The sequence below is a fragment of the Balaenoptera ricei genome, chromosome 16 (assembly GCF_028023285.1).
Source record: "Balaenoptera ricei isolate mBalRic1 chromosome 16, mBalRic1.hap2, whole genome shotgun sequence".
Lineage (NCBI taxonomy): Eukaryota > Metazoa > Chordata > Mammalia > Artiodactyla > Balaenopteridae > Balaenoptera > Balaenoptera ricei.
This window is the reverse complement of record NC_082654.1, coordinates 115940689-115959585: the sequence shown is the minus strand read 5'-3', so window position 1 is coordinate 115959585 and position 18897 is coordinate 115940689. Positions and strand designations below refer to the sequence as shown.

Sequence of the window (18897 nt, the reverse complement as noted above, 5' to 3'; positions counted from 1 at the left end):
CATTTCCTGCCTAGAGAACTTCCTTTAGCATTTGTTGTAAAGCTGTTTGGTGGCACCGAATTCTCTTAGATTTTGCTTGTCTGTAAAGCTTTTTATTTCTCTGTCGAATCTGAATGAGAGCCCTCCTGGATAGAGTATTCTTGGTTGTAGGTTTTTCCCCTTTCATCACTTTAAATATATCGTGCCATTCCCTTCTGGCCTGCAGAGTTTCTGCTGAAAAATCAGCTGATAACCTTATGGGGATTCCCTTGTATGTTGTTTGTTGCTTTTCCCTTGTTGCTTTTAATATTTTTTCTTTGTATTTAATTTTTGTCAGTTTGATTAATACGTGTTTCGGCCTCCTCTTTGGTTGTATCCTGGATGGGACTCTCTGCACCTCCTGGTCTTGGGTGACTGTTTCCTTTCCCATGTTAGGGAAGTTTTTGGCTATAATCTTTTCAAATAGAAGAGATTTCTATTTGAAATCTATTTGAAATCTTCTCAGGCCCTTTCTCTTTCTCTTCTTCTTCTGGGATCCATCTAATGCAAATGTTGGTGTGTTTAATGTTGTCCCAGAGGTCTCTGAGACTGTTCTCATTTTTTTTTCTCTTTTTAATATTCATTTATTTATTTGGCTGTGCCAGGTCTTAGTTGTGGCATGCAGGATCTTCATTTCTGCGTGTAGGATCTTTAGTTGCGGCATGTGGGATCCTTAGTTGTCGCACGTGGGATTTTTTAGTTGTGTCATGTGGGATCTTTAGTTGTGGCATGTGGGATCTTTTTTTAAAAATTAATTAATTATTTATTTGGCTGTGTTGGGTCTTCATTGCTGCACGTGGGCTTTCTCTAGTTCCAGCGAGCGGGGGCTACTCTTCGTTGCGGTACGTGGGCTTCTTATTGTGGTGGCTTCTCTTGTTGCGGAGCATGGGCTCTAGGCGCGTGGGCTTCAGTAATTGTGGCACACAGGCTCAGTAGTTGTGGTTCATGGGCTCTAGAGCACAGGCTCAGTAGTTGTGCCACATGGGCTTAGTTGGTCCATGGCATATGGGATCTTCCCGGACCAGGGCTTGAACCCATGTCCCCTGCATTGGCAGGTGGATTCTTAACCACTGTGCCACCAGGGAAGTCCTTCATGTGGGATCTTTAGTTGCGGCATTCAGGATCTTTAGTTGCAGCATGCGGTATCTTTTTTAGTTGCGGCATGTGAGATCTTTAGTTGCAGCATGTGAACTCTTAGTTGTGGCATGCATGCGGGATCTAGTTCCCTGACCAGGGATTGAACCGAGGCCCCTGCATTGGGAGCGTGGAGTCTTAACCACTGGACCATGAGGGAAGCCCCTGACTGTCCTGATTTCTTTTCATTCTTTCTTCTTTTCCATGGCAGTGATTTCCACCACTCTGTCTTCCAACTCACTTATCCGTTCTTCTGTCTCTGTTATTCTGCTATTGATTCCTTCTTGTGTATTTTTCACTTCAGTTATTGTGGTGTTTATCTCTGTTTTCTTTTTATTGTTGTTGTTCTTTAAATCTTCTCTTTGTTAAACATTTCTTGTATCTTCTCGGTCTGTGCCTCCATTCTTTTTCCAAGGTTTTGGATCATTTTTACTATCGTTATTTTGAATTATTTTTCAGGTAGATTGCCTGTCTCCTCATCATTTAGTTGTCCTTGTGGGTTTTCTATCTTGTTCCTTCATCTGCAACATATTTCTCTGTTGTCTCATTTTGTCTAACTTTCTGTGTTTGTGGTCTCCTTTCCACAGGCTGCAGGATCGCAGTTCCTCTTGCTTCTGGTGTCTGCCCCCTGGTGGGTGAGGTTGGTCCAGAGGCTTATGCAGGCTTCCTGGTGGGAGGGACTGGTGCCTGCCCTCTGGTGGGTGGAGCTGGGTCTTGTCCCTCTGGTGGGCAGGGCTGTGTCAAGGGTTGTGTTTTGAGGTGGCTGTGAGCTCCATAGGACTTTAGGCAGCCTGTCTGCTCATAGCTGGGGCTGTGTTCCTATGTGCTGGTTGTTTGACCTGAGGCATTCCAGCACTGGATCCTGCAGGCTGTTGGGTGGGGCTGGGTCTTGGTGCCAAAATGGGGACCTCTGGGAGAGCGCACGCTGATCAGTATTCCTTGGGGAATATTGATCCTTCCCCCCACAAGTGTCCTTGTCCCCCACAGTGATCTACAGCCAACCCCTGCCTCCCCAGGAGACCCTCCAAGATCCCTAGGTAGGTCTAGCCCAGGTTCCTATGGAGGTACTGCTTTGTGTTGGGTCCCAGTGCACTCTTGTATGCGCCCTCCAAGAGTGTTTCCCCCAGCCCTGTGGAGCTCCTGCTCTCAAGCCCCGCTGGCCTTCAGGGCTGAGTGCTCTGGGGGTTCTTCCTCCCAATGCCAGACCCTCAGACTGTGTTGGAGGGCTATTTTTATGTACGCTTGTCCCTATATAGCCTGTGTGATTTTAATATATTTTAGTGCGAGGGCTGTTTTTAGTATGGATGTCTGCCACGTCTTTCCTCAGTGTATGCTGGCCGTTATCCCCTTGATAGGGGGTTTGGCTGGTGCTGTGGTGACCAGATCCTGCACTGGGTATTGAGCGGGGCCTCCCTTTTGGTCTGTGGTTGTCACCGCCCTGTCAGGGGCGGAGTCTGTTCCCTAGTTGTTGTTGTAGAGGCCCCCAGATCTGTTTCTTAGCTGTGTTTCTGATCTGCGGTGCAAGGTAGACGGGATTGGAGCACTCCCACGGGGAGGGAAGCCACTGAGTATTCCTCCTCTGGAGATGTTCACCTGTGAGCGTGCTCTGTTGTGTCACCTTTTACCTGTTGTGCGGGCTCACAAGTTACTCTGTTGTTGGTACTGCTTTCAGCCCCACCTTAACCGTGGATATGCCGGCAGTTGGCCCTGGTGTCTCTCAGGTATTGTTTTCACCAGGCCACCAGCGTAGATCCACTGAAGTCATGTCCCAGGACTGCCGTAATCATGCATCTGGACCCTCTGTGGGTGCTATGGGGGCAGCTCAGACTCTGGCCTGGCCCAACCCCTGTGTGTATGTGCCCACAAAGTCCACAGCTGCTAAAACTAGACCCATCTCAGCGGTGGGAGCGCTCACTGTCTGTTCGGATGTTCTGCAGGCTCTGAGTTTACAAAGCCGGTCACAGGGGTATAAATCTGTGCTTCACACAGCCGCGAGGAGAGATTTCAGCTCTTCTTCCTTAGTTGCATGGCCCCTGGGGCTCAGCTGTGACTTCAGCCCCACCTCTGCATGTGGGTCACCCACCAGTGTCTGCTCCTGAGGCTGCCCCGGAGCACAGGTGCCCGCCCAGGCGGGAGGGGGCAGAGGCTGCGAGTGACCAGGACACACGGGCCTACTGTAGCGGGAGCCCCTCCTAATAGCTACTGTTTGTGTGACTGTGATTGCTCTTGCTCTGTGTTCCCTCCCAAGACAGGAGCCCAGATTTCCTGGGTGCTCTGCTCTGAGTGGCCCTTCCTTGAGAAAGGGTCCAGTTGGGGGTGATGGACACACAGGTGTGTGGCCAGAAGCCTCAGTCCCTGCTCTTGCTGGGACAGGAGAGGAGGACCCCATGTGCAAAAGCAGAAGGGACCACAGAGTGGGGTGGGGTGGGGTGGCCAGCAGAGATGCCAAGCAGAGGTCTTAACGGGTAGTCCTGCCATCATCCCCATTTGACAGCTGAGGAAATCGAGGTTGGTTAGACTCGTCTAGGAACAAGGAGCTGGCCCGTTGCAGGGCTGGGATTCGAACCCAAGGGGGCTCTAAATTACTGTCCAGGAAGACCCACTTGGGGAACCTGTCTCCTCCCACTTGGCACTGAGCCTGGAGACCCTCCTCAAGGTGCTCATGGCCTGGCAGGGGTGGGCTCTGCTAGGGACTGGGTGGGAAAGGAAGGGCCTCTGGGTGGGGGGGGTCCCCAGGATCCACAGGGCTCAGTGTACAGAGGAGCAGGGAGAGACGTGGTCAGAGAGACCTGGCCCCAGGCAGAGTCCCAGGGTAGGGGAGAGGCTGGGGTGGTCCTGCACAGCCCCTGGGGGCTCTGCCCATGCCCCGAGGGGGTTTTGGGCCTCTGCCTCAAAGCCCACCCTCACATTATGACCCGCTAGATGGTGGCCATGCTTCTGTCTGCAGACCCAGCCCTGGGGCTGCAGCCTCTTTATTATGCCTTTATAAAAAGAGCTGATTTCAAAACTCAGCTTCTTTGCACTAAAAAACAAAGTTATTTAGAAGATGACAAAATAGATGCGCCATTTAGAAAAGTTACCAAATAGATGACAAATGTGTAGAATGAAAAGCGAAAGTCTCCTCCCTCCCCTGCTCCCTTGCAGTAAAGTCTGTAATGAGTGTGGCCACGGGTGGCCAGATGTTTTCTGTGCCTTTATTTACATGTCATGTACACGTCTGTTTATGTCATTTAAAAGTGACTGGTGCGGGATCTTGTGCAGCTGGGGAGTCCAGGGGCGGGGTCCTCGGCCCAGCTGCTGTTGGAGGGGTCACTGCCCCAAGCTGAAGGGATGGGCCTCACGTGGCTGCCCCTTCCTTCCCGTGGCCTCCTGGGCGGTGCACGGGCACGGTGTAGGCGGGACGCAGTCTCTGCAGGACCGAGACCCCCCACGGGTGGGGAGCCCTGGGGGAGGAGCAGCGTGATGAGGGACGTGCCGCCAGTGGCTGTGCAGGACCCGTGGACTGAGGCCCCACCCCCGGGGTAGGTGACTGCACCCTGAGCGCACGCCCCTCCCCTGTCGGGGGGGACAGTGAGTGCCGTCTGAGGCTCCCTAGGGAGCTGTGGGCCAGTGCCCAGTGTAGAGCTCGGCCCCCTGGCTTCCTGCGAGGCTCACCTGTCCCCCCACGGGCAGCAGAGCTGGGGGGCTGAGTCCCCAGGCTGGCTCCCCACTGGCTAGCCCTGGGGCAGGTGTCCCTGCAGGCGGCCTTGCCCTGTGGAGGGTCTGGTAGGGGCTCTGTGAGTTAGTGGGGTGTCAGTGTGCTCCCCCTGTAGCACCTTCTGACCAGAGCAGCCCACTGTCTCCACGGGGGGAGAGGCCAGAGGCTCCGAAAATGCCATTTCTGATGACCAAGAAGCTTGGGGTCAGGATGTCCAACTGGCCAAGGTTACCACTCTCGGGTCACCTTTTGAACCCAGAACTGTGTGATCTCAGGGAAGTCGCCCCGTAGCGCATGGCCCTCAGCTGAAGTGCTGGGGGTCGGGTCCCCTCGGGTCCCAGTGACGGCACAGCAGAGCAGCTGCCAGTGCTGAGGTGCCCAGGGAGCCCACCTTCCTTATTTCCTCCCACAAAAGGCTACTGAGCACAGCCATGGGGCGGGTTACAGCCAGACAGGAAGATGTGAAGGCAAGTGATCAGCCACTTCTGGCGTCGTGGGTCAGCAGTCTAGCGATGAACCCAGGGAGGCTTCCTAGGGGTGGTGACACCGGGCTGGACTTGGAAATCCTAGGATTTCCTCGGTTGAGTTCCTTCTTGCTGAGTCTGTTTCACTATGTGAAAAATGAAGGGTTTGCTCAAGTCAGTGGTTCTTTGACTTAAGCGGCAAAGAGGACCCACCCCAGGGTTCTGACCCAGTGGGGCCTGAGACTGTGCATTCTAACGTGGGTTGAGGGGAGTGTTCTGAGAGTCTGAACCCAACCTGACGCGAGGGCAGCACGGAGCCTGGGGGCCACAGATGTTGCAATCCAGGCCTGTCCCCGGGGACTTTCCTTGAGCGCTTGCTCTCCTTGCAAAGGATTTTCTGAGAATCCAAAGGCGACCTCCAGGCGTTCGGCAGAGAAGCCAGCGTCGTTTGGGCCGGGCCCCTTTTGCCCTGGTGTGAGGCTCAGTTGATGTGCTGGGGTGGGAGTTGGCTATCCTTGTAAAGCCCTTGGAGGGGCCCCTCATGGCAGTAAAATACTCATGGCTGCTGTTTGCTCCGCCCAGTGGGGAGACCGAGGCCAGAAGGGCTCAGAGGCCAACCCTGGTCCGGGCAAGAGAGCAGGCCAGGACTGGTTGGAGGCGTCATCACCGGCAAGCTCAGCACTGGGGGCTCTTTCTGCCCCCTGAGGTGTGGGGAGCAGCCCCGGCCTGGAGAGGGAGGCCAGCGCGGCGGCCTGGGGAGCTAGGGGTGGGGCAGCGGCAACTGCCTGCCAGTGACCAGAGAGGGTGACACCTGGCCACGGTCCCCACCAAGGCAGGAAGGGCCAGCTCCTTCCCCTGGACTTCAGCCTCCCTGCTCTCCAAGGGTGGGACTAGCCCAGCAGGCGGGGCAGGCCACCCCTGGCCAGCAGGAGGGGGAGTGTGCCCGCGGCACTAGCTTCCGAGGCCTCGGGCTCGCAGGTGTGCGTCACGCTGATGCCACAGAGCCCCCTCCAGACACGGCCAGCTGCCCCGGGCAGTGAGGAAACTGAGGCCCAGAGGGCTGCAGACTCTCCCGGGCCTCGTGAGAGCCTGCAGCAAAGCCCGGCTGCAGTGCAAGGTGGGGACCCTCAGCCCCCATCACACTGAGCCCCCAGACTGCTGCCCAGCATCTGCGTCTAATAGGCATTTCAAATCCACGTGTCCAAAAGCACGTTCCAGGTCTTTCCCCAAACCCCACCCTCAAAGCCTTTCCCCATGCTGCTCAGTCGCTCAGGCGGAAGACCATTCTCCACAGCGTCCAGAGTTGACCTTGCTCCCCTCCTCCTTTGCCATCACCTGACCTGAGCAGTGTCTCCCAGGGTTTTGTCATGGCAGAAGCCACTGATTGGTTTTCAGATCTCTCCCTTGCTGGGTCTCCACACGGCGGCCACCGTGACCTTCACCCTGAGTCAGGTCACTCCTTTGTGCGGAGCCCCGACGCCTCCTGTCTCACATGTTGCACCCTGGGCCCCCAGGTGTGTATGGTCTGGCCAGACCACTCCCCTGCTGATCACCTTCCCCTACACTGGCCTCAGGACCTTGGCACATGCTGTCCTTTTTGCCTAGAACCTCCGTCTTTTATCCCAGGAAGCTGCACAGCTAACACCATCAGTCTGTCTCAGGGCCCCCTCCCCGAGGCCGCCTTGATCACCCCCCGCACACTCAGTGTTCTCCTCCTGGTGCTGTTTTTCTCCATAGTTTCTCTTTTCCCACTGGGATGGAACCCCAGGAGGCAGGGCCTTCTGTGTCCAGATGCCTGGAATGAGGCCTGGTATGCACAGAGCAGGTGGTGAAGAAACATTTATCAGACACATTGATCAGCGGCTTCGGGGCCACTGAGGAGCCTGCCCGCCCGCCTGTGCTGACATCTAATGACCCCCCTCCCGGCCCTGCCGGGGCTCAGGCTCTGCACCTGCACGCAGGCTGCAGGCGGCCTGGGAGGAGGGCCTGGCGGAGGTGCCTTTGATGCCTCACGGCCTCATTCTTTTCTCCCAGGAAACTATGCCCCAGACGTCCGTGGTCTTCTCCAGCATCCTCGGGCCCAGCTGTAGTGGACAGGTGCAGCCCGGCATGGGGGAGCGAGGAGGTGGGGCCGGCAGCTCCGGGGACCTCATCTTCCAAGACGGACGTCTCATCTCCGGGTCCCTGGAGGCCTTGATGGAGCACTTGGTCCCCACAGTGGACTATTACCCCGACGTGAGTGCCCGGTGGCCGGCGGGGTCGACCTGGGCTCCCGGGGAGGCTGCTGCTGGGATGGAGAGGGAGGTCCCCCATCAGTCAGAGCTGGACAGAGCAGCAGGGAGCCCCGGCCCTACCTCCGGTGCTTTCCTGCTCCCTCCCACCCTGGACCCCAGCCTAGGAGCGGGGAACCGGCAGCGACTTCCCTGCTGTCTCCAGGCAGGTAGGAGATGGTCCTGGAGGGGCAAGAGGGGTCTAAGGGGCAAGGCCAGTGCTTCAGGGTCCTGGTGAGGGTCCACCTATCAGTGTCCCATCTCTGAGCTGGGAAGTTTGTTTTGTGCATGAACCGCAGTGGCTCAGAATGAAGAGGGTCGGCCCCTCCTGGGCACATGCGTGTGCGGTCAGGACCGGCCTTTGCCAACCTGAATCCTCCCTCTTCACCTCAAGGTGACATTGGCGCGTTCTCGGAAGAGCGAGAAAGAGTTCCCTTGTCACGTGTGGCTTCCCTTCCGCCTCCAGTAGATGACGTCTCGTAGTGGCAGTGGGGTTGTTACCTGCTCCCTTTCGAGAGCCAGGCTGGCCCTCTGGGTGCCCCCTCCCTCCTGAGGGCAGGGCCCTGCGCATGGCCTCCGGGCGACGGACGGGGCTGCGAGGGAGGGTGGGGAGGAATTGCCCCCTCTGCCCTCCAGCTGGGTTTCCGGGGCTCCTGGTCCCCCACGACATGTCAGGCCTCCTCCCTCCCTCCTGGGGCTCTGTCCACTCCTCTGTCTGTCCTTCCGTCCACCCCGGAAATCCTCTCAGGGCCTGGCTGGGGCTGGTGGTGCCGATGTGGCGGCCGAGGGCCAGGCGGCAGAGCCGGGGAGAGGGGACCCCGGGCCCTGAAGACGCCCGGAGCAGGGCTGCGGCCCCCCAGGGGCTGGGACCTCCAACCCCAGTGCTGGTCTGTGCGACAGTGGCCTTGCGTGGCGGGGGGAGGAGCCTCCCCTCTTTCAGGCCTGGCCCCGGGGAGCCTCCTCAGCCAGCTCACCCAGTGTTGTCCCCAGAGTACTGTGCCCTGGGGTCCCAGCCTGCTTCCCAGGAGGCTCCGTCTGTCTCCCTGCTCCCCCCCGGAGACGCGCAGCTCCTGCCTCGGGCTCTCCTCTGCCCCGGCTGAGAGCTCCGAGGTGTAACAGCTGCGGCCTTCCTTCACGCTCTGAGCCTTCTCCTCAGGAGGGGCCCCTGCAGGTCCCACCACTGCCGGGCCAGGCCGCTGGAGCACCCGTGCTGCACAGCCCAGGCACACCCTGCTGCTCCCGGGAGAGCCTCCGCAGCGGGGCGGGGAGGGCCTGAGGGCCGAGTCCCGACCCGGGAGGCTGCGTTAGGCTGCAGCACGGAAGACCTGCTCCTTTGGGCCTGGAGTGGAGGCCGAGGGTCCTGGGCCCCCGCCTGCAGCAGCCGTGTGGGAGTAGATCACTGTCTGAGTCGAGTCCCCGGGAGACCCCAAGCAGCCTCCCCACCCCCAAGTCCGCCCTGTCTGCAGGCAGGGGCCTGGCAAACCCCACGTCAGGCAGAAGCTTCCAAGAGCCCTGGGCTCTGCTCCCTGCCGCCTTTCAGCCCGGACCAGGCGCACCCCTCAGCCTGCACCGCCACCCAGTGACGAGGACATGTGGCCTTGGGACTGGGGGTCCCTGGTGTGGCAGGTGGGGACGGGGCCCACAGCTGGCTAGTGACCGCACAGCGGCTTGCAGCAGCTCCCGATGTGGGATCCTGGGGCCAAGGAGGCCCCCCCCCCCCGCCCCCCAGCCAGGCCCTGCCCCACTGAGCCGTGAGGATCTGGCACAGAGCAGGCTGGGCGCCTGGCCCGGGGAGCACCGTGGGCCGGGCCACAGGCCCACACAGGCCCGGAGATGCCGCCGACATCCAGGTCCGCGTTTAGCTCCCGGCGTGGGGTAGGGGAGCATCCCAGCAGAGAAAGACCACTGGAGCCGAGCTTGTCAGGGACGCCTCCGAGAGCTGCTGTGAAGTGGGGTTTGATCTGTGCCTTGCACGGTGGGCAGGGTTTGGGAGCAGCAGGAGAGGAGGAAGGGCATTCGAGGTGAGGTAAACCACGCAGAAGGTGATGCTGGGCCCGGGACGCGGGAGCCAGGTGCAGGAGGAGGCCGCGGCTATACCTGGGGGCCACGCCGGGCTGACTCACTCTTCGCCCTCTGTCTCTTTCCTTCAGAGGACGTACATCTTCACGTTTCTCTTGAGCTCCCGGGTCTTCGTCCCCCCTCATGACCTGCTGGCCCGCGTGGGGCAGATCTGCCTGGAGCAGAGGCAGCAGCTGGAGGCCGGATCTGATAAGGTAAAGGCGAGTCCCCCGGGCTGCCGCCGTCTCCGTGCCCCTGGCTTCCCCGCTCGCTCACGCTTGGGAGAGAATCCTGCTCAGGACGGGGCCTGGCTCAGCCCGGCCCGGGCCCCTCACTGCTGGGGGCAGGTCTGCTTGCCCGGCCTCCTGACGTCCCGGGAGCAGGCCTCCCGGGGGTCTGCAGGGGCGCCCACCTCCCAGGGCGCTGGATGGAACTGCCGCTGGCAGGTGCTCACACCCCTTCCCGGGGAAGGGCCACAGCAGACAGCCCTGCCGGCTCTCCTGCTCAGGGCCAGACACCCCGGAAGGGAGGGTCCGGCTCCAGCTGGTGGAGAAGCAGCCTGGGTCGCTGCTCCCTCCAAGGGGGGTGGCGGGCAGCACCCTCAGGCTAGAGTTTTCAGAGACTCAAATAGGGCTGTTTTTCACTGTCATGTCTTCTGATTGAGTCAGGCGTTGGGCAGTCAGGATGGGTAAGAAACCACAGCTCATCCCTGGGGCCCTGGGGCAGGCCCGGGGTCTGGTGCGGAAGCAGGGGTGGTGGGCGTACTGTCAAGGCGCTGGCAGGGCCTGTTCCTGATGACCTTCCCCTCACCAGGCCGGGCCTCCTGCCTCTGGAGGTTTGCGGCAAAGGCCTGTGACATCTGTGCCCTCTTCAGTCTCCTCTCCAGAGGGGCCCGTCCCCGGGTGCGCTGGGCGGGGACCGAGACAGGCACCCATTGCAGCCCGGGGATCAGGAAAGGCTCCTGAAGGCGTGGGTGGGGAAATGCCAGAACAGGGTGAGTGGGAGATGAAATTCTAGGCTAAAGGTCAGCAGGGGGACAGTAGAAGCCTGAGAGGAGCCTGGGGTGAGCCCGCCCGCCTTCGTCTGTGATGACAGGCAGGGCGGGGCCTCTGAGGAGGGAATGCAGGGCTGTAGTTCCTGCTGAGTGCGGGGTGCAGCGGGCACCCGGGGGAGTGTCAGCTGGGTGGAGGCAGCGGAGCAGAGGTGGGTGGAGGGGGGCAGGTAGGTGTAGGTGTGGGGAGTTGGGTCATGAGGAGCTGGGCCCTGAGGGCAGTCAGGGCCGGAACGGGCGGCCAGGCGGGCACGGGGATCTGGTCAGGGCCTGGCAGGAGCCAAGGCGGGCATAGGAATGGTTTAGCGTACGTGAGCCAGCACGGGGCTGGGCGTAGAGGACTGGCCGGGAGAGCACGGCCGGACATCCCGCACCCCCTCCTTGGGCTGCGTGTGCGTGTGGACCTGGGCCAGTGGGAACTGGGGAGAGGATCCCTGCTGTGTCTGCGGCCCTTCCCAGCACTGGCCAACCTGCTTTTTACTGAGAGAAGGTGGCTAGGGTGTCTTGCTTAACGTTAATGATTTTGCTTGGTTTTCATCGTGTCCTTTTTTATGGGTAACTTCTGATTCCAGCAAATGAAACTAATTTTCTGTGTCATGGCAGCGATAGGACAGGTTCTTTGAAAATGAATTTAAGTGAAAGACAGCTGGTTTAAGAGGAATGTGAAGCAAAGCAGGAATGACGAAACCGCAGGTGGACAGGGCGGAGGACGCCCCTACCCAGCAGCCCGCACCCCAGCGTCGGGGCACAGGACACAGGTCCTGTGCGGGAATGGGTCGGAGGGTGTGGCAGAACTGGGGGTGCTTGTACCGCTTGTCATCTTGTCGCCCACTCTGGAGGGTCAGACCTTGCTTTATCCCCCGCCCCCACCAGGCCAGGCTGAAGTCCTTCTCAGCCAAGATCGTGCAGCTACTGAAGGAGTGGACAGAGGCCTTCCCCTACGACTTCCAGGACGAGAAGGCCATGGCCGAACTGAAAGCCATCACCCACCGGGTCACCCAGTGTGATGAGGTGAGGTCCTCCTCGGACCCTGGCAGAGTTCCTTGTCTGAGGGAGGGGTGGGTCTTCAGGGACAGCTCTGTATGTGGTCCCCTTTGCTGTCACTCTCCCAAGAGGACTGCTGGGTGGCTCCATTTGCCCCTCAACCCCGTGAGGGCCGCTCAGCTGGCCAGCAACAGGCCAGACTCGCCCTCGGCATCCTGCGCACGCGGGAGACCCTGTGGCCCGAGCGGGGTGATCCCAGGCCCCACCTGCTCCCGCTCGTTGGGTGGGTGGAGTGGGGGCCTAGCGAGAGGCCTTGTCCGCCTTTCCCGGCTCCCAGCTCCCGCTTGGTCTGCAGCGTTGAGACGGGCCCTCCAGAGAGGTTAGTCCTGCTGCCAGCCCCCATCGCGGGAGCCTGGGCTGCGTGTGCTCAGCACCTTCCGCCTTCCTGAGGGCTCAAAGCCCGGGGAGAGCGGGGCAGGGCCAGGGCTGCCCCCACCCAGGGAAAGAAGGCTCCTAGTCCTGGAGGAAGCCCTTCCGGAGTCCCTCGTCCCTACCGTGGGCCCCTCCTACGGTGGAAAGGCCACGGGAAGTAGCTCAGCCGGCCGTCACCCGGAAAGCCATGCTTTTCAGACCCAGAAGCCTAGCCCTGGCCTTCAGCTCCCTTCTCCTCAGGACGGCTGTGGAGTCACCCTCCCCTGCAGCGCTCGGCGGAGCCCACACTGTGCCCCACTCTGCTGTCAGAGGCCCAAGTGCTCATGGCAGGTCTGGGTAGGGGACGTGGGCTCAAAGTTAAGACACATCCCTGGAGATGAGATGGGTTCCTCCGGCGTGGTGTGGGTCCTGCTGCCAGCCCAGGCCAGCACCTTCTCCGCCCCCGCCCCTCCCAGGAGAACGGCACGGTGAAGAAGGCCATCGCCCAAATGACGCAGAGCCTGCTGCTGTCCCTGGCTGCCCGGAGCCAGCTTCAGGAGCTGCGTGAGAAGCTCCGCTCACCGGCCATGGACAAAGGGCCCATCCTCAAGGCCAAGCCGCCAGCCGCGCAGAAGGACATCCTGGGCGTGTGCTGTGACCCCCTGGTGTTGGCCCAGCAGCTGACTCACATCGAGCTGGTCAGTGCTGCAGTGCACCCTTCCCAGGACGGGGCTGGGGCGTGTTCACTGACGCTCATGCCGGCACCTTCCCAACATGGCACCACAGGGCCTTCCCCTGCCGGCCGGACCGGGCTGTCAGGGGAGGCCCGCTTGGCAGCCCCAAGCACTGCCTCTGGCGGCTGTGTGTCCACCTGAGCAGAGGGTTTCTTGGTACCTGGGTCCCCAGGATCACGGCAGCCCCATGTTAACGGGAGGGGCTGGGGCGATGGGGACTGCAGTGGCCTCAGGATGGAGGAGCGGGAAGAGCTCGGGAAGAGGTGAAGGGTTTCAAGGGGGACAGCTCTCCCCACCCTATCCCCTCATCCTGCCTGTGCCCGGGCTGGGCACGTGCCCTGCACATAGCAGCCGCTGCTGAGGCTCTCGCCTCCCAGACCCTGGGGTACAGCTGGGGGGCCTGCCCACTGCCTGGGTGCTCTGATCGAGGAGGGGCCGTGGCTGAGGGGCACGCCTGCAGGCAGGTCGTGACTGCTGCTCTCGACACGCCCTCCACGCTGCGTGTGCGGCCTGCCTGAGGTTGGCAGGCTTGTCACTCCTGCTGGGCTGTCTCCCCGTTCCACCCAGGAGAGGGTCAGCAGCATCCACCCTGAGGACCTGATGCAGATCATCAGCCACATGGACTCTCGGGACAAGCACAGGGTGAGGGGCTGCGGCGTGCTCCGCGGTGGCCGGGGAGGGTGCGGGGCCTCGCCCAGACGCCTGCGCGCCTCCGGAGTGTCGGGCCCCGCGACCTGCTGCACGTGGGTCTGGCCTCCGGCGCTCGGCGGACGGCCACGCGGGGCGCTGCGTGCTGCCGGGGAGCCCTGGAGGGCCGGGTGGGGGCGTCCTGGGAGACCCGGGCGGGCCCGGGGGGGCCAGTCCAGCAGCCGCCCCCCTCCTCCTCTGGCCACAGCTCCTTGGTTCTGAGGGTGGGGCTGGGGCGGCAGCCACGGGCAGGGTCCTCGGGCTCCCTGTGACCTGCTGTGTCCCCACAGTGCCGAGGGGACCTGATGAAGACCTACAGCCTGGAGGCCTACGACAACTGGTTCAACTGCCTCAGCATGCTGGTGGCCACCGAGGTGTGCCGGGTAAGTGCCGCGCGGCGCACACAGCAGCAGGGCCGGCCCCGTCTCCTCCCGACCCCACCGTGCCCCCTGGGGCTCTGACCCCTGTACCCCGCAGGGGACGGAACTTTGCAAGTGGAGACAGGAAGCTTTTATTGCCAGGGCCTTGGAAGCGCCAACCCCCAACAGTGATGCCTTAAATTACAACAGAGACCCATCTGGGGAGGCATCCTTGTGCCCAGCATGGCCTGCCAACTCATCTGGGTCTCCCTTGGTCCCCTCAGCCTGCCCTCCCGCCCCTCTGCCCAGCATCGAAAATGCCACGGCTGCATTTCCTGCCTCTGCAGCCTGTGAGAATCCCTCCACCCCAGGCCTGACAGCTCTGAGGGCCCAGGGCAGCTCCCGTCCAGGCCGCCCTTCGGGGGCTGGTGCCGGAGGGGATGACCCCCGGTGGGGCCCGCGCTGAGCAGTCTGGCTGCCCTCCAGGTGGTGAAGAAGAAGCATCGGACTCGCATGCTGGAGTTCTTCATCGACGTGGCCCGAGAGTGCTTCAACATCGGGAACTTCAACTCCATGATGGCCATCATCTGTGAGTGTGCGGGCCCCAGGGGCTCCCCCTCCAGCACGGTGTGGCCCATCTCCCCTCGCCCTGACCCTAGCTGTCGCCCCCTGCAGCTGGCATGAACCTCAGTCCTGTGGCGAGGCTGAAGAAAACCTGGTCCAAAGTCAAGACGGCCAAGTTCGACGTCTTAGAGGTAGGCACCCTGTCTTGTCCCGAGTCGGCCTGAGGAGGGCTGGGCCTCCCATCACGCTCTGGCCCCTTGCTGAGGGCCTGCTGCCCCAAGCGCCGTCTGATGTTGGGCATGTCCGCTGACCTGGCCGCGGCGCCCCCAGAAGGCAGGTAGCCCATGCTCTCCTCGGCCCTTGGGACTTGAGTCAGAACCGGCATCGCCTAAAGCAAAGCTCGGGGGAAAGATCAGCAAGGAGTTTGTCGGCAAAAGCAGGCCGACAGCCCCAGGTTGGGCAATGCCGACCAAGCAGCGACTGGCCTTTTCCTCGTTCGACTTCCATGGTCCCGGACCGTCTGGGGAGCCCAGGGGCTGACCGGCGAGTCTACAGCCTTGAGATGTATTTGATCAGAGAATCCAGTTTTTGCAAGTGTGTGTCTTGTGGAGCTGGTCAGGTTTGGGAGGTGTCCGCGAAAGCACAAGGGCAAAGGAAGGTTTTGAAGGAAGGAGGTGAGACCCAGACTTCGCAGGGCAGGGAGGAGGTGTGTGTGAGCTTCAAGATTTCTCTACAGCTTTCCCCGTGACGCCTGGACCCGAACCCAGAAAGCCCCAGCCCAGTGCTCAGACACGTGCCCCTGGGCTTCCTTCCCCTGTGCTCACTCCTGGAGAGGAGGCCTCTTCTGGTGACGGTACAGGGCCACCCAGAGCTGTTTCCTGCAAAGGGGCCTCCTGAGCAGCCCTGAGGGGTGCAGGGGGAGCAGTGCCCACCACATCCTCCCGTCTGCCCACAGCACCACATGGACCCATCCAGCAACTTCTGCAACTACCGCACAGCCCTGCAGGGGGCCACACAGAGATCCCAGATGGCCAACAGCAGCCGGGAGAAGATCGTCATCCCTGTGTTCAATCTCTTCGTTAAGGACATCTACTTCCTGCACAAAATCCACACCAACCACCTGCCCAATGGACACATTAACTTCAAGGTCAGCTCAGCCCCCTTGTGGTCTGAGGGGAGGGGGCCAGGCTGTCCCAGCACAGGGTAGGGCAGACTTCCTGGCCTTGCTCTAGGACAGGCAGAATCCGTCTGTGCCATGAGAGCTGCCAGGCTGTGGCCCTGTGGCAGAAGGGCCTTTTAGGACTGAAGGCTCCAGGGTGGGTCATGGGTGCCCGGTGACCTCAAGGTGTGAGGGTGGCCCCAGTTCTGGGTGGATGATCTGGTGACAGGGCTAGGAGCCACAGGGCCCCAGAGTGAGATCATGGGGTGTTCTGGTTGGTGGTGCTGTGCTGGGTGTGGCTGGGACGCCTGCCTCAGCCTGGAGTTACAGATGAGGCGCTTCTTGGGGTTCCTGCACAGCGGAAGCACAGACCTGGCTGCAGCCCGATGGCTCAGGCAGAGGGCAGGACTGAATGGCCTTGGAGACACCGGCTGGCTCTGTTGTTGTACAGAGTGCTTCCATGGCTATGAAGTCAGCTTTGTAGGGCTACCGTCCAATCTCTCTGGGACCAGGGAAATATCAGCCGACCGAAGCCAGAGTCTAGGTCCCCTGCGCTAACCAGGGTTTTCAAGCTTAAGGTGACAAATGAACATCCAGTTGGTCTCTGCCCCTTCAGAAATTTTGGGACATCTCCAGACAGATCCATGAGTTCATGACATGGACACAGGTAGAGTGTCCCTTCGAGAAGGACAAGAAGATTCATAGTTACCTGCTGACGGCTCCCATCTACAGCGAGGAAGGTGAGGTCCACCTCCGCACACTGTAGAAGTCACCCTGACTCGTGCAGGGTGCCCTCCCAGGGTTGTTATTCCCCTGCTACGCTGGGGAAGCTCAGCTCGCAGGGGTGAGTGCATGAGGGTGGGCCATGGGCGGATGGCAGGTGAAGGATAAGGACAAGAAGAGATCAGGCTCCCGAGGCCACTTGAGGGAGCCAGTACGTGGTCGGGCCAGCGCTGCAGAACCAGGAGACGTCTCAGAGTCCCCAGGCAGGTTGCCAGGAACCCCACGCAGCAGAGGCCTGTGGACCAGCCCTGGCCCGAAGTCGCTGCCCCCTTGGTTTAGGAGTTCTTGCCCGGGCCTCGCTCCGCCCTGGGAGGGAGAGTTTGAGAAGGGATAACCAGGGTGGGAGGCAGACTGACCGTGTGTGGACATGGCTTCGGCGGGGCTTCTCGTCTCTCAGCTCTCTTCATCGCCTCCTTCGAAAGTGAAGGTCCCGAGAACCACATGGAAAAGGACAGCTGGAAGACCCTCAGGTAGGAGAACTCCAGAAGCAGTCCGGTGAGCCCCCAAGACCAGCCCCACACCAGAGCCTACAAGGAAGGGAAAGGACGGGGTGGGGGGAGGCATGAGGGGTCTGCCCTTTGGAAAGGCGGCCGAGGGCGCCTCTCTGCAGACCGGGGAGAGGAAGGCATCCCCGGTGCAGGCTGAGGACTTGGGGTTCGAACGTCCCTGACCCCTCCCTCAATGGGCGGCTCTAGGCAGCCGGGCCTTCCCCTAGTAGCACAAGCCTGCCCTCTGCTTGCTCAGGGGAAGGGCCTGCCGGCCGCCTGACCACTTCCTCGTTCCCTGCTCACCTTTAGGACCACTCTCCTTAACAGAGCCTGAAGGCACGGATGCAGCCTGCAGACGCTGGATTAAGCACACCTACGTACTGAGTTTTAATCTTGAGTGATATGGGTTGAGATGAGGCCTCACTGGTTGGGGTCCATTTTGTACATAACTTTTATGAAAAAAAAAAAAAAGTAATTATTTCATGCATCAACCTTTGGCACTTAAAGCTTTTTGTTTATGACAGGGCAGGGCCCTGCTTTGGGGAGGGGTGGGGAAAGAGTATCATGGGAGATGGCATCCATGATAACATCTTATTCTAATGAAATGTAGATTTTTATTTTCTACTTTTGATTATTAACATCTTACAAAAACATATTTTAAAAAACCCAACCAAAACCAACGTGAGCCCTGCCTCCTTTCCAGCCAGTGTCTCTGATGTCGGGGTGAGTGCCTTAGAGGGTACTGGTGGGCCCGTTCTCGCCTGCAGCCAGTGCCGCTGGAGGCGCCGGGGAAGCTCTGCCCTCAAAGCGCAGGCCCACGAGGTTCTGGCAAGAAGGGCTCGGGTGGCCCGGAGGTCTCATTTGCGTACTTCCAGAAGTGAACCTTGAATATGGGCTTTCCAAAGTTTACATTTTCATTTTCCTTTATCAGGGATTTACGGGGGTTGGGGGGAGGGCAGGGGGACACCTGGCAGCATATTTTCTGTTGGAAGATGTCTGGCAAATTGTTCTTCACCTACATTTTAGGAAAAGAGAAAATCTAAAGTAACGTAAGGAGGGAGTCATGGAATTGTCCGTTTTCCAGGCTGTAACTTTGACACACTTAGCTGTAATGAAGCGAATACAAAGTACAATTAAGGATGGGGACGTATAAAGCCATCTTGAAACTCAAGTACAAAGTCAAAAGAAGCAACTTACAAATCAGTATCCTCCTTCCCTCTGGGTGGGGGAGTGGGCCCCCCTGATGGAATGTGAACCATGGAAGGTTAGCCAGGCCAGTACCTGCTGGAGCCCACTCACATAAAGCTGCCCAACATTTGGAGGTATTTTCCACACCCGAACTCGAGGAGTACTCTCCATTTTCTGACTTCCCGGCCATGGGACAGTGACAGCCCTGCTCCCTCCAAGGCCAGAAATGGGCAATCCATGCTGACTCTGTCTCCCGCATGGCGGGGCTGTCATTCCATCCAAGCAGATTTGGAACTACTCACCCTGTTTCTCTCCACATGGCTGGCTTCCACCGGAGCCTCCAGCTGGCAGGCCTGGGTAAGGACAGTTAGTTGCTAATTCCCAAAACTCCTAGGAGAGCCTGGAGATGTGAAGGCGAGGCCTCAGGGGGAGGTGGCTCCACGATCCGCTGCTGTCGTCGCCCTCAGCCCAGGGTGGAGCAAGGATATTTACACTGTATTGTCACAGTGTTTTTGCACTTTTCAGACGTTCTAGATAGTACATATTGTATATTGACAGTACATATTGCTTTGTTTATGTATTTGAGATAAAGAAAGGTTTAAAACTTGAGAATATATATTTGGAATACAATGTTAGAACCTTTTCTGTCCATGTGTTAAGGAGCTTTCACATCGGTGTGCGCTTCACTTGGTCATCAGTTCTAGTACCGACCTGACACAGTGCTACATTTGCTACTTTATTTATTTTCCCAATTTGATACATACCCTATGATGTTTTGGTATTTCGAGATGAACTCTGAGTATAAAGCTGTACTTTATAATAATAAAGGATGTCAGCTGTTGGTGTGA

The 18897-nt window shown here is 59.5% G+C and overlaps 1 protein-coding gene across 4 annotated transcripts in view; it reads left to right on the top strand.

The window, feature by feature from the left end:
* The window catches only part of RASGEF1A (RasGEF domain family member 1A), a 247185-nt gene extending 229754 nt beyond the window's left edge, over positions 1–17431 (top strand). For all 4 annotated transcript variants that reach the window (XM_059900594.1, XM_059900595.1, XM_059900596.1 and 1 more), the window contains 12 exons: positions 7348–7548; positions 9734–9856; positions 11566–11703; positions 12564–12785; positions 13389–13463; positions 13799–13891; positions 14354–14456; positions 14543–14622; positions 15387–15578; positions 16207–16330; positions 16771–16843; positions 17171–17431. In XM_059900594.1, the coding sequence (XP_059756577.1) occupies positions 7354–7548; positions 9734–9856; positions 11566–11703; positions 12564–12785; positions 13389–13463; positions 13799–13891; positions 14354–14456; positions 14543–14622; positions 15387–15578; positions 16207–16330; positions 16771–16843; positions 17171–17195 (1443 nt within the window). In that variant the 5' untranslated portion in view covers positions 7348–7353 and the 3' untranslated portion in view covers positions 17196–17431. The remainder of the gene's footprint in view (positions 1–7347; positions 7549–9733; positions 9857–11565; positions 11704–12563; positions 12786–13388; positions 13464–13798; positions 13892–14353; positions 14457–14542; positions 14623–15386; positions 15579–16206; positions 16331–16770; positions 16844–17170) is intronic.
* Positions 17432–18897: the final 1466 nt, after the last annotated feature.